Below are 15,321 nucleotides of genomic sequence, written 5' to 3'. Positions count from 1 at the left end.
ATTTAAGTGAATGTGAAGTAAACTACTCCACTGGTTCCGGACTGAGAGTCAGTCTGAGCTCCTCAGCAGCCACGGAGCACGAGGATTTCAGTGCTGGAACTTGGAGGCTCTTGGCCCTGTGGTGGATTTGAAGACAGCTAAAGAGAATGTTATTGTAAGTTTGTGCAAACAGCTGACTAAAATACACTGCTGCAAAGCTGGGAGAGCTGCAGAGAAGCTTGGGAGCCAGTGCAAGCTGCGTGCTGTTGCTCACCTGGCAGAGCAGCCTGCCAAAGAGCCCTAGGTTGCCAGCAAGGCGTGATGGGGCAGGCTCTGGAGGAGGTGGCAAGCAGGCAGGAAAACTGGCTTAAAAATTATCCTCCTTAATTTCCTAACAGAAATCAGTAAAATAAAAAAAAGCAGAATGATGCAAAATATTTTTGTTTTGAACAGCCTGCTTTTTCCAAAATATCCCGCCACGTAATTGCAATCCGGCTCAGCTGTGAGCATTCTGTAAATAATTAAGCACTGAAGACGCGGTTCTTTGCAGTAGCCTTGGAAGCTCGGGGGCTCAGAGCACACCAGGCAAAGGCGAAGAGTGTGTTTGAGAATAGTCCCTGTTCTGTGTGCTGCCCATGCATCTGACGCACATCACAGATCGATGTCCTGCTCAGGGCGGTCAGAGTTGGGCAGATGCTGATTTAAGCATCTCCTGAGAGGGACTGGCAGTCAGTCCATCTGCCGCAGACACATCTCTCTATTCAGCAGTAAGGCAGATCTCCTAATGCAGTTTTCTCTTTGATTTGTAGCTGGTCATTTGGTGTGTTAATGTGGGAGATCTTCACGTTAGGAGGATCGCCCTACCCAGGAATCCCAGTGGAGGAACTTTTTAAGCTGCTTAAAGAAGGGCACCGAATGGATAAACCTGCCAACTGCACCAATGAGCTGTAAGGACCCTTATTTGCTGTACCAGGACGGAAGGGCACAAACTGTACTCAATAAACGTGATTAATGCTATTTTCAGAATTGGTTGACGCTGAAATTGTGGAGATATGTGTGTGTGTAGATATGTAAAGAAAAGGTATGAAAAGGTCTTCAGGAAATGTTTGACAGAGGGTACTTCTTTACACACCCTGCTGTGATCCTGTTGAAAAAAGAAGAGATCACCTACATGCCAGTCTTCATCAGTGTTTTTACACTTGTATTTATTTTATTTTAATCTCGTTAACCTGAAAATTCCTAAATGGCACGCATACCACTAATCATATGTAAGCTACATCAGGCTGGTGTTGTACACAATTTGGGAACTTCTGCATCAACGCAGCATTATCTCCTGGTAATGAGGGGAGAGTGTTTTCTCTTTCTGGTATTTCAGTATAGTCCCTGACTACTTTTACAATTTTTCCCCCCATTTTAATTTCTTCACTTCACAAAGACCACAGTCCCTAACATGCAAAAATATTTAAGCATGTGTGATTTAATACCATTGAAATTCCTGGGAGAGAAGGCTGCAGAATTGGGTCCACAAAATGGTAATTTAGACACTGGGCAAGAGAGATACAGGAGTAGAAATGCACCTTTGGGGGAAGTGAGAGAATTGTGCCGTTTTGGGGAAGTCAGTGGTCCACGTGGAAGGGCTGTGGGGGCTCGCTGCTTTACTTGTGATGAAGAACATTGACTGTCTATGAAAAGGTTTACGAGAAGGACGCGTGATTTTAATTAAGCCAAGAAAATGCGTATTTCTTACAGCTATATGATGATGAGAGATTGCTGGCATGCTGTGCCTTCACAGAGACCGACTTTTAAACAGTTGGTAGAAGACTTGGATCGGATTCTCACTCTCACAACTAATGAGGTAGGTAAATTGTTTCCCTCCATAAGCTGCTGATCAGGACAAATGGTTCAGGAGACAGATGGAATTTATTCAATTATGAAATCCTGCTCAAGTTCGCTTCTTGTTCTGTTTGTCGTTGTCCTCTGAGGTTACACGCAGCTAAACTATGTATCCTATGAAATCCTCGGTTTCTTGCCATTATGCCTTGATTTATGTAAATAAACAGAAACACATTTTTAAAGTATTATTGTTTACTTCTCATTGCATCTTTTGATGTTTTTAGCATAGCAGTATCAAGGGACTACACGTGGCAGGTGGAGAGGCAATGTTTATGTTTCAACATGAATTTCATGTGAAGGAGAGACGTAGAGTTCATGGTGGTTTTCATTTGTCGACTCAGTTTGATTCCCAGCCATGATATCTAGGTCAGAAGAGGAGAAATTGTCAATGGTAGATTTCAGATTATATGTCTGAGAGTGAATTAGGTTTGCTGAAATAGCTCTCTGTGGAGGGAACGAGGGCCCACGGGGAAGGTGCAAACAGCCATCCAATTATCCAAAGGTCCTGCCTAACACTGCTTCGGGTTGGGATATATGAATGCGAAAAGGTTTTATTTGAAAAGCATTCTTTCAGAGGTCTAAGATATTATTAGTTTTAGCAAGGAACACACTGATTAGGGTATTCACACAGGAATCGGTTCTCTTATCACTAAATCACATGCCCCTTTGAGGAAGATGACAAGTGATGGAAATGTTGATTATTTTGGTGGAAACTTCTTTTGAGACAAAGTGCTTGGTGTCCCAGAAATATTTTACAAATTTCTATCATTTCTGAGAAATGTTATATATAATGGGAGGAAAAAAAAGCACAATGCCCTTACAGAGGAAAGTTGCAACAACTTGTTTTGACCATTTCAAAATACATTTTTCAGATTTTCTAAGATTATAGCACTTCTTTATAAGGGGGGGAGGGAAAGGTAGAAAAAAAAAGATTTGGATCACTTTATATTGGTCCGCAACATTACTTTCTAATTTTTCAGAATTGTTGGAGAAATAAAAAATGGTTTATTAAGCAGTATTAGGAAAGGCTGTATGCAATAATGACGACAGGAGAACCTGAGTAAAGAGATGCCATTTTTTATGGCCATCATTTGCCTAGTAGATCCAGTTGAAAAAGATTTTGGCTTCAGTAGCAGCTATAAATTTGTCTGGATTCTGTTTTGTAAGGTTTACTCTAAGAAGTGGCACCTTCAGGGGTGGCTCAGAGATGAGGCAGGAATATGCGCTCCCTACGGAGTCGGTAACACAGCTCTGCGTCCCATTACCGTTTTCGCCTCATCCAGTAGTGACTGCATCTTTTTCTGCCTAATTTATATATGATTTCACAAGACCAGTTGGAGGTGGGCTGGCTGCCACTGCGGAGTGCTGGGTGGCTTGGACTGGATATGCATTTGCAAATTCAAGAGGGAGGTTCTGGGCTGCAATTCTGAGCCTGGGAAAGGATATTGCTTTCTTTTTTGTGTGTGTTTAACCGTCTTGTCTTCCCAAATCTGTACTGCTCATGGACCTGGAATGATCTCAAAGGTAACCTGAAAAGGCCTTTAGGGTTATGTAAATTACTTTAGACTAGAATCATAGGAAAAACGGCTGGAAAAGTTCAGGAACACATCCAGTCCATCTGATCGGCCTACGGCAGCATCCACTATATGTTTGTCATTCCTGACAGATGTTTATGTAACTTGTCCTTAAAGATCTCCACTGCTGTATTTCTGCATCACCCCTTGACAGTCTATTGCTTTGTTTCGTTAGCTTTACTTCTTGAAAGTTTTTCCTAATCTCTAATCTTTCAACATAAGATATTGCTTTTGTCCTATTTACCCTGGACATAGAAAGCAAATTATTTCACTTGTCTTTGCAGCACATCTTACGTTCCTGAAAACTCGTCATGTTCTCACTCAGAGTCTCCTGAGAACTCCAGTGTGTTCCATTTTTGTCCATAGCTTGTGCTTTTGAGACCTCTATTTTTTTGTAATCTGCAGTTTTCCTGAAGCGCATTCTTTGTGCATCAGTCTGACAATACTTCTGCTTATCCTCTCCACAGTGGCACTTTCCCTTTTCCCCCCAAAATGACACTGTTGATACAGGGTCAGCCAGGTTTACCCAACAACTCAAAAAATTGCTAGGGCAGCCAATACCTTCTGCATTTGTGCAAGTAATTATTTCTGCTTAAATGGTAATGTCTTGCTCTTCTCCATGCTGAATCATCACTTGTTGGGGTTTTTTTGTTGGTGTTTTGTTTTTTGGGGGTGGTTTTGTTGAGCACAAGTCACCAAGCGTCAGCCCCGTGGCTGTGTCGTTATATCAACACCAGGAACCATCCTGATACTGGAAACTTCTTATGCCCCTTTATGTGACTTTGGCCCTTGACATTGGATAAGGAGGCTGGAGAAGGGTGAAGGATCCCACCTTCAATACTGAATTCATAACTGAATTATATCAAGTCTTTTGCTATGACAAGCCATGCCTGATATCCCATGAGAAGGCCCTGTTTCTTCCAATACCGGAATACTTTCTTCTTCTATCTGTCTGGAAAGTGGTTGATTGTTTCTGGTCACGTAGGACTGGTTTGCTAATATATAAATAAGGGTCAAGATTGTCCTTGTGGATCTTTTAAAAGCCTAGGCAGCGAGGTAGACAGTAATCATAGATCCAAACTGCCTTCTCTTGCTGCCTACTGTATTTGCAGGCATTCTAAAACTTACATTCCCCCCTCTTTTAAAATGGTGACCATTTTTTAACTATAATATGGTAACGATTGAATTTCTGACTTAAAAAAATATGTTAACCAAAGAACTAAATTACGCCAAACCTAAGCACAGCAGCATAAAATACTGACTGAGGTGGAAGACTTGTCTCATCAGTACGATCATAACTTGTGGTTTAGCAAATGAAGAGATTGCATTTAAATGAATGCAGCTGCCTTTAGAAGTTGAAAGAGAAGGAACGTTTCAAGGGGAAAAATAACTTTATTCTCCTGCCAAAACTGTTGTTTCTAGCAGAAGAGCCTTAACCCAAAACTTGGATTCAGCAGATATTATTTCCTTTTGTAATGACTGCTTTGGTCATGGCTACTCTTCACACACACACACACACACATATGAATATATAGTGTAAAAAACCCAAATCTAGTGAATTTAATTTTGTTTTCCTTTCAGTTCGTTTTTGCACGTATGCCACTGCATGTTTAAACACATATTTAATATCGCAGAATATAAAACAGATATTCAAACTGACCAAAGGAATATAAAGTTGGAAGTATCTTTCCCTCTCCAAATCATTACCATGTGCTAAAGAAAAATGGTTCTATTTAGGATGAAATTTCGTTTTTATCATTGCGAGTGAAAAGTCCTCTTTTGATGTGGTTGGCATGTTTATTTCCACTGACGCGGCTAATGCTGGTGATGTTGGACTTCAGAAAAGTACAGTGTTATTGGTTTGGTTTTTCTTTCTCTGTTCAAGCTCCTTGTTTGAGAAGATGTTTAAGCAACAGGCAGTTTTGAATGCAATTGCATTACAGAAATGAGTGTCGTTTTTAAACCGTTCTTTTATGCACTGTATAATCAAGCCAAATCAGAGCAGTGGTAACATGTTATTGACAGTTTTACTCACTGTCTAAAAATGCCATTTATTTCTTTTGTCATAGGAGTATCTGGACCTCAGTGGACCTCTCGAACAGTATTCACCTAGTTACCCTGACACGAGGAGCTCGTGTTCTTCAGGTGATGACTCTGTTTTTTCTCCCGATCCAATGCCTTATGAACCTTGTCTTCCCAAGTACCAACACATGAATGGAAGTGTTAAAACATGAAAAGAAATCATAGAGAGGAATAAAGAAACAAGAACATCAAGCTACCTACCCTCTACAAAACAAAATCTTTTCTCCAGGACCTTAATGTTTCTGCTTGTACATATGAAATATGGAAGAAGAAAAAAAAACAAAAGAAAACTTGGAGGAAAGCAGTCAGAACCTACATAAAGAATCTCATAATTTGCAACTTTTAAATATTCCCAACAAAGAATGTTTATGAGCTGTGTCTAGATACCCATCGCTATCAACTTTCTGGCTTCCTGTAAGCTGCAACAGACTTTGTACAATGGACCAGTTGGACTTGAGGCAAACTCTGGGTCTGCCTTTCTTGTTTATTTTGTAATATTTGGAGAAAATATATGTTGGCACACACTTACAGAGCACAAATGCAGTATATAGGTGCTGGATGTATGTAAATATATTCAAAATATGTATAAATATATATTATATATATTTACAATGAATTATTTTTTGTATTGATTTAAAAATGGATGTCCCAATCCACCTAGCAAATTAGTCTCTTTTTTAACAGCTATTTGCTAAATGCTGTTCTTACACAGAATTTCTTAATTTTCACCATCCAAAGGTGGAAAATACTTTGCTTTCAGGGAAAATGGTATATCATTAATTTATTAACTAATTGGTAATGTACAAAACAGTTAATCGTTTATAGGGTTGTTGTGTTTTTGTAATTTAAATGGCATTTCTATGCAGGCAGCACAGAGAACTAGTAGATATATTGCTCAGACTTTACTAGTTTTCAGATCTTTAAAAAAAAGAAATATTTACAGTATATAACTAATTTTGGGGAATTAAACTTTTGATTTATTTGTGTTTAAAAACTGCAGTGTCAGATGATTATTCTTATCAAAACCAAATCCTTTAACAAGAAAGTCTTTTATTCTCAATACCTGTCACTTTAAGAATTTAACTCTTCGGCAACGTTTCCAACGGCCAAAAAGCAGATTCATTCCACATACACACAGAAAAAAAGAAGAAAATATTAAAGAGGGTTCCTAAAGTAAGGAAAGACATGAATTTGTCTATAACCATAGCAGAATGTACTGCTCTAAAAGGAGCTGAGCTTCTACCCTGAGTTGCACATGCATCAAATTAACTACAATTCTCTTCCCTGAGTTGGATAATAGGTTCCAGATCTTCTGGCCTGGATCTTTTGCCTCTTAGACTATCCCTCTATTGTAACTTAAGTTAAAAAGAGAGAAGTTGTTTATAATGACAATTTGCCATAGGAATATCAGCATCTTTTTAAGGGATTAATTCATGCTGACTCCAGTATTTCCTTCTGATCCATTCCATAACAGTAGGTATAGCACTGGCCTCTGCTAGAATTTCACTGTTGGTTGTATCTTTTTACGGAAGTGGTGTGTTTTTACTTTCAGAACACTCACACTGATATGGCCATGCAATATGAATGCAAATTACACTGTTTTATGTGGTGGTGTGGTTTTGTTTTTTTTTTTTTTAAATTGGGTAAAAGAAGTATTAAAATCTGTTAACTTTTGTACTGACAATAAAATGTTTCTACAGATATTAATGTTAAAATTACAAAATAAATGTCATGCAGCTTATTTTTCCTAATCCTTTGTGTCATACAAAATGGTTTCCTGAACATCAAGTGATGGAACACGTCCAAAAATGCTTCCTTTTGACCTTACCGTCGATCCTATATTACAAAGCAATTCTTTCAGGAATAATACTTTTTGCCTCTGTCCTATAAAATGTCTGCTCATGAATAACATGGGTTATTTGAGTAAACATACGTACAATCTTTGGTGTTTGCGGGGTGGGACACTATTTGCTGGAAAATGGTTTGAAGTGTTCATAGTGTAGACATAAAATATTTTCTCTTTTTATTTAGTCACGCTGTATCCTTTAATTAGTGAGGTTTCTCATTCATATTAGAGAGGTTGGAGGATCATTTGTGTAGAAGATTTTAAAAACCCCATAACAGATGGAAAGACACAGTCATCATGGAAACAGTATAAAAGTTTTTTTGTTTTTTTTTTTTTTTTTTTTAATCTTGGAAACAGAAGGAAGACACACCAAAATAGCTAGTGCTTGAAACAGAAATGGGAACTTTATGGTCACATTACTGTTGCAGGTTAGCCAGAAAAGAGTTATTGAACCTGGTCTTCACCACATGCTATAAAAGTGCTCCAGACACCAAACTATTCTTTGGTTTCTTTTCATCTCTTTCTACTTTGACCAGAAATCCCGTACCAATCCCAAGAAACTTTCTAAAAAAGTGCCTGTTAGAAACTGGTGTTTTGCAGCTAAGAAGTATCTGACTGAAAAAATTCCCACTGGCTTTACTAAAAAGTAACGGTTCCCTTTCCCCACGACATCTATTACTATTAGCAGCAATGGTAGCTACTGTCTGGCAGAAACCACAATATTCTTAATGACATGCGTCTGGTTTTAAGATTCTCTTAAAGGGTATCGGAAGATCTTCAGTCTTGCTCTGCTCATGTTGAAATGAATATAAAAGCATCTTTACAACTTTGATACCTTTTAAAAATAAAAGTATGTAGACACTCAGAAACATGATGGAAAGGAGCTATTGAATAATGTAAACTTATTTGTTTACCCTGATTTGGTTCTAAATAGTTTAGTTGCTTTTCCTTTGTTCACGATTGGTTTAGCTCTCAAAGATTTAGATTTGCACCTTGGAGACAGACCACAATTTCACAAACATTGGCTGAAGTATATTCTGCCATCTTCCTAATTTTACAGTGTAATCCCTGGATTAAGCTTTTGTTCTTTCCTGCTATCTGAAGTCTTTCTTCTCTATGTCCTGCTGACTAATTTCCTTCTCTGAAAACACTGGCTCTAGAGCACGGCACAGGAGCACTCCCTGTCTGGGGGAGAAGCAGAACATCCTCTGTGTGTGGAGTTGCAAGAGGAAATTAGGCAGCAGAAAATAAAACCCAGCATTGAAATCTGTCTGAAGGGGACACGTACTTTATTGCCCTGCCTACCTTTGGCTCTTTCATGAGAAGAAGGGGTCAGGAATCTGGATTGCTAGCTCATCTGAAAATAAAGTTGCCGTTAATAACAGGAGCAATAACGAAGAGTAGCGTTATGTCAGGAAATGAGTTTATATTGATGTGGATAATGAGGATTAAGTTCTGTGTATAATCAGTTTCCTGCAGCATCTAGTTGTTTCTTGTTTAAGTATTGATTCAGATCAACTCTGTGTAATATATGAGAAAATACGGATATAGGAACCAAATTTATTATGGCTCAAGTTCATAAAGAAGTTCACGTTGCCTGTTTTGTTTTTGTTCCACTTTTTGACAGTAATAGAACAAGTAGCATGGGTTATATATGTCAGATAAGAAGATAGATTCTATTCTGCCACTTTTTCTGTTGGTTTGATATTCAGTATCTGTTATGCTTTTACAAAAGCAAGAGTTGAACTGTGTTCTGAGTTTCAAATTTGTCAAAAGGCAAGTCAATGGTTTTATTTCTGGAAGTAACATGAACTAATCTATGTAGAAAATCTGGTAAATTTTGTTTCTGTCCATTGAAAGGATATTGAGAAAAGCACTACAAAAACCTGAGGTCTAGAGACGATTTTTTAGTGAAAGATTCAGTGACCTCAATGTAATTAATCCGAGAGAGTTGTCTTGATCAGGGTATATAAACTGCTGTTAGAGTGAAATACTTTTTAATAATGAAGGTCTCTTCCATAAAAGCTCCAGATCCAGTGCCTGAAAGGTGGAGCAAGACCCATCCAGGCTAGGTGGAAAGGCATGCCTTTCGGGTGGTAGAAGTCATCGGTGGTAGGAGCAGCGTTCTGATGGGTGCCGTTGACCTTCCCCCGGTTGGAGCAGATGTGATCTCCTGTGGCTCAACTGTGAGCAAAATCCAGCAGTTAGGTGAGCTGGGCGGAGGGTTTCCTCCGGTCCTCCGAGTCTGTGACGGGAAAGCTCATGTCATGCAGATACTGAATGGCAAGTTTTGGAGACTTTCTATAGTCCAGGAAATTCCAAGCACGTGCAGAGAATGGCTGCTCGAGGCAGTATGTGATCGTTGCTGTTCCCGAAAGGTAAAGAACTGTTAAAAACCAAGTCCTTTAGCAAACCTTCCAGAAACCTTCATATGCTTTAGTTTCTTTTGGATGCTTTTAAGTAGCTTAGTGTACTCGAGGGAAAAACTGAGGCAAAAAAGTTGCTATTCGTAGGAGGAAAAAAGCCATAGAAGGGGAAAAAAACCAACCAACACCTGTTTTTGAAAGGTCATCTGTCCATTCTGTAATCAGGAAGTTCTCTATCTGCATAATTTGATCTAATTATTATAAAAATATTTCATTGATTTTTTTTTTTTCCGCAGTAAATGTCATAAATTTGTTGTGAGGAAGCATAAGTTACCTCCAACAATTTGTGCTTGGAAAGACTGTCAATCCTTCCACGCCTGTAAATATGTCTGTGTACTTCTGAGCGTTCATCACCATGAGTCCTGAATGATACAGCTTAAATGCAATAGACTTTGTGAAGCAAGTCATCTTTTTTATTGCCTTTTACCTATGCAGAACTCCGGTTAACCAGATTTTCCATGAAACTCCTAAAGGAGAGAGAAGATGGGGGCAGTCATTCTCTTCACTAGGATGCATGGAGACAGAACAAGGGGCAAGCAGAACCAGTTGCTTCAGGGTATTTCTGTCTGGATTTTAGAAACAATTTCTTCCCTGTGAGACCACTTGAACGCTGGGAATAAGCTGCCTAGAGAAGCAGTGGAATATGCCCGGCTGTAGATAAGCAAGACTTGGCTTGACAGGGCCGTGGATAACCTCATCTAAGGCCCTGCTTTCAACACAAGGCTGGCCCAGATGATCTCCGGGGTCCCTTCCAGCTGAGACTTTTCTGGGATTCTGCAAATCTGTGTTAATGGCCAAAGGTAACCCAGGTCTGCAGAGGAGTTCTGGAAAGCTGCAGTGGCTCATGTTGAGGTTGTCAGTGGGATGTATTGTTCAGTAAATTCAATTTAGTGATGCATTTAACAAGAGAGCGATCCCCTTCTATTAAGCATTCGGATTTTAAAAGTCAGGTCCTGGCTTGCTTGTGATTATCACAGCTGACCCACAATTTTCTGATTGAATTCCTATGCAGTGGAAAATACAATTTGGTCAAAAGCTTTCTAAAGCACGGGCATCTTGCAGAAGATAAAGTATTTTCACCTTATCAGAATGACATGACCCTATCAGAGTCATCTTGTCAGAAGGAAATGAAGTCATTTTATGTTGCAATTATTTATTAGTAGACAATAATATATGAAGTCAAAGTAAGAATGCAGTTTTTTGATTTTATCGAAACAGAATGGTTAGACTAACTCAAAGCGACACCCGAGTGCTGCAAATAATTGCACTTTTAAAATGTTTTATTTCCAGTTCCGGCTGATGAACAGTTTTTTTGCAAGTACTAGAATTTCTTGAGGAATACTCTTCTAAGTATCAATGATGTTTATATTGCTCAGAGCTCCTATGAATATTTTGACAGGCTTTTTCATGATGCACCAGCTATCATCCCCTACAACCCGACCGCTGTGAGCGACGCCAGGAGCCGGCATCTCTCAGGAGGGTTTGCGAGGAGCCTGGTACCTTTTCCACCGACCAGCACCGGGCTGCCTCCCCTGAAATAGTGAATTACTGGGCAAGCTTTTCCAAAGCCTCAAAGCATTTCCAAAGAGGACTAATATTTCCTTGTGGCAGAGGAGCAACTCATCTCTTCTGCTGTGGCATCGTGCCTTTGAATTGTCTGAGGCAACATGAAGAGAATGGAGAAACAGGACAGCAAACAAGAGCCCAGGTGTCACTGCTGTCTGGAGAAATCTATGCCCTGTTATACTGGAACCAAAGTGAATTACAATTTATGGAGAAAAAAAAATCAATACTGCCAAGGACTGTTTTAAAGACATCTCAGAGAAGGTAGCCAACCTGCAATATTTTGTCTAGATGTGTTTCCCTGGCACAGCTATAATTTTTTTTAGGGCTGTTCAGCAGCATACTGTACTTTCTTTTCCAAAAGTTTGTTGCCACAGAGATGCGCAAACTGAAAGGTGAATACTGCTGTATGGCTCAATTCAGTAAGTGAGGGATCTGCCATGGGAATGGTGGTTTGGGTGTTCAGAAGAGCAGGACACATCCAGGTCTGGAAAGGGCGGGTGTGGCACCACTGGAGAGAATGGAGTTGCATCTTCTTACATCATGCCTGAATTTCAAAGGTTACGTCTTAAGTCCTAAGTGCCAAGAGCACTTGAGAACAGTTTGCCACCACGGAAGGTTAGTGCCAGTGCTCCTGAGGAAACTCTGACCACGCATACCTGCAGCTGCCCTGCGATGAGGTTCCCTGAGGACAGCAATTAAGCGCCGTGGCAGAAGGTTGCCTTTGTTCTTCGCTCCACCAGTTGTTTTTGGAGAGGATAGGACAGAGCCCACAGTGTGCAGTTTCTGCTGGTGCAAAATTAGCTTGGGGATGAGGGACCTTTTCGGTGCAGCCTTCGCACTGGTGGTGCAGAAGATGCACGCAGAGGCCTTCAGCTGAAGGGAGTGATGGTCTGCCGAAAGCAAGCAATACGCTGCGAGAAAAGAGGTGAGAGAAGAAAACTTGCGGAGTTGGCACTGGCTCCTAATTCAAAGTGTTTCCTTATGAAACTGTTCATTTTCTCCTCATCAGCTCCAGGAAGCCGCCAGCCCGAATGCCTGTGTGCTCATCTCCTGCGGAGCTGCCAATGGGTTTGAAATGAAACTGCCAGCACGCAGCTTGCCTGGCACATCCAACTTCTCTGAAGCATTCTCTTTCATGAATACTCCCTCTTCTTACCAGTTTTCTTGACCATATTTCATTTACTTTTAAATAAGATTTTTTAAAAACTATTTGCATTTTTGAGGTCACAGATTGGGGGAAAAAAACCCAACACAAAAAAGGGTTTCTGCTAGAGATTTGTAAGTTATAAAAATTTGCCTATATGTTTTTCCGAATTCATAGTTTTCCTCTCATTTAAAATTTCCAAGACTTGTTCCCTGACAGCTGTTATAACAAATGGTGGACTTCTTCAGATGATGTAATCTAAGACTTCATTCATGTCAGAGGAGATGTAATATTTATTTATCAGCTGGTCAATGAAGTATGATCCACTAGTTTATTTTTAATGTTCCATAGCCCTTTTTTGGTATTTTTCAGTAAAAATAGTATATTTATCTCTAATTATTTATATAGACTAGATCTGTACAGGAATTTTTGTAGGTCCAGCCCTACAGGTTGCTAAATCATGAAGCTAATGCCATATAAATGTTCAGTAGTCCCGTAATAGATGTAATCATGACAGGGTTCTGGAAGAGTCAATAAAAATGTTACTAACCAGATAAAAATTCTGAAGGAGAAATGTTTTTATTGTGAATTTAAAGTGTTGAGGTTTTTTTTCCCCTTAGTATTTGGCAGCACTTTGCTTGCTCCTCATTTGACTCTTTGCTTCATTGTTCACAAATACTCTTCGGATCCTCATCTGGCTTAATAGTTGGGAAACAACAGTTACATTCAGGGTGGTTCCAACAAGTCTTAAAATCACCCCAGTATTTCATTCCTGGTCTCTCTTTCGATACTGACTGCCCTAAGTGTGAAGGCTGTCACTTGGATCTGGACTTGGATCTTGTAATCTCTTTTTTTCCCCGTATGTAAGTTGGCTTCACAGTTACATAGTATGTGTGCTGAGCTCCCTTTATTCTTGGTGTTGCAATAAACAAGGAGGAAAAATCTGCTGTGGTTTTCTTTAGGCTTTGTTTCACTCGTTGCAGACAGATGAGAAGGAAGAGGCAGCAGCCCCTTGCTTTTTGTAGCGCCGCGTTCCTTGTCTTTCTTGCTGGAGCCTCCTCCACCTCCTGCCCTCGCACCCGCAGCCCAGAGCACACGCCACATCAGTAGTTAAAAAACATACATCCTCAAAGACTTTCATATTTTGTTGAGATTTCTTTGTAACTCGACTACAGACAGCCGTTGCTCCATTAATCAACTCCCTCTGTTTGACAAGCGGTAGATTTATGGTACTGTGTTGATGAAACCAAAATGCAATTAAACACAATCAATCAGTTCAGCTGAAGTTTCCAGATACTGCTCGCAAAATCTTTTTCAAACATCATTAGAGTTGGGGCTTCGAGAAGCATGGAGTGAAAACAAAGAAAAGATGGTAGTTTTTCCAGGGTATTTTCAGTCTCTCAAAATACACCCCCAAAGGTCTAAATGTATTTTTTAAGAAATAAAGAGCCAAGGGGAAGACAAGAATCTAGGGGTTTACTCTCTGTCCTGGGGTAGGACTGGGGTAAAAGGAACAGCAGATGATGAAGTGGTAAGTCACTAAATTTTGGTTTCTGCAGGCCAATATCTGCTTTCACTCTGAGTGGCACAGCAGTCATGAACGGTATGTTCTTTTGGGGGGGAACATTCTCACTTCATTAATTAATAGCAAAAAACCGATACAAACACGGCAAAGTTGCATGCTGGATTTGTAAACACTTCCTTAAAAAGCCTTGGAGTTCTCCGTTTCCACAGTGTTTCTATATACACCCATACCCCAGCAACTGACTTCCAGAAAACGACCATCAAGCAGAAGTAGCTTGATTGTATTTATTTATTTATTTGCTATTGAATGCAATTCTTTTTCCTCAAAGTAGCTGCAATATTCATGTAGCGAATCCAAAACATTTTGAGGTTTTATTCTTCCGTCCGTCGCATATCCTTTGAGGAGAAATGCTTAGTATTCCGTGAGGTTACACACATTAACGAATGCAGTGGCAATATCATTGATATATCTGTTGCAACTAGAAGCATGTGTAAATTAGTATGTGCTCCTCGTATAGTATGAAAAGGGAAAGATACTCAAATATTAGTGCCTGTGCTCCTCATGCAATCCACATATTGGGTTGATTCTTAAATAGGACATCAAGAATAAATTCCTATACACACTGGGGGGGGATGTCCCAAGAGCTTTTTAACCCAGTGGAAAAAATCTTACAGTTTTCCGACAATGAAAGATGGGACTCAACTTTCGCAGCAACAAACAAAGTTAAGAGAAACCAAACCTTTGCCTTTTCACTTGATCTATGTGTTAGGTCACTTAATAAATCTTTCGGTGTTTCTGGCACCTAATTCTGTGTTTGATAGTCAAGAAAGACCAGTAGTTGTTCTCATATATTTATTTTTCATTACAACCCCATCTTTATCTGAACTGCTTCTGTTTTGAATCTGTTATGGAGCCAGTATACAAGAGTCACCATAAAAAAGTAACAAGGATCTCTCTCAGCAAAATCTATGTACGTCTGATGCCATTAAAAGTAGGCTTTTTGCCAGTAGCCAGTAGTTTCTTACGGTGCCAGAGTAACGTGGTGAGGAAGTTTCCTCCATCTCTAAATCCCCACCTTATGCCATTCTTTGAAAGGCAAAGAATATTTGAAGGGTGGGATGCTTGGCTTTTAGAACACCACTTTGAAAAATGAGCATCATGCACCAGTAACCTTCTTTCTTTTGAAGGTGGAATAGCCATGGACATCTAGATAGCCGTGAGTGTTTCAAATGCTGCGACTGTGAGCCTGTAGGAAATTATCACTGTGCGTTTGTCCCCCATGTACT

General features: G+C 39.7%; 1 protein-coding gene across 1 annotated transcript in view; it reads left to right on the top strand.

The window, feature by feature from the left end:
• Positions 1-5,758, top strand: part of FGFR2 (fibroblast growth factor receptor 2) — an 82,728-nt gene extending 76,970 nt beyond the window's left edge. Inside the window, 3 exon segments of the mRNA XM_059821494.1 lie at positions 789-926; positions 1,729-1,834; positions 5,516-5,758. Coding sequence (XP_059677477.1) covers positions 789-926; positions 1,729-1,834; positions 5,516-5,680 — 409 coding nt within the window. The 3' untranslated portion in view covers positions 5,681-5,758.
• The last annotated feature ends 9,563 nt before the right edge of the window (positions 5,759-15,321 follow it).

This window comes from Gavia stellata, chromosome 9 (genome assembly GCF_030936135.1).
Source record: "Gavia stellata isolate bGavSte3 chromosome 9, bGavSte3.hap2, whole genome shotgun sequence".
Classification (NCBI taxonomy): Eukaryota; Metazoa; Chordata; class Aves; order Gaviiformes; family Gaviidae; genus Gavia; species Gavia stellata.
The sequence above is the reverse complement of the archived record's forward strand: the minus strand, read 5'-3'. Positions and strand labels throughout refer to the sequence as shown.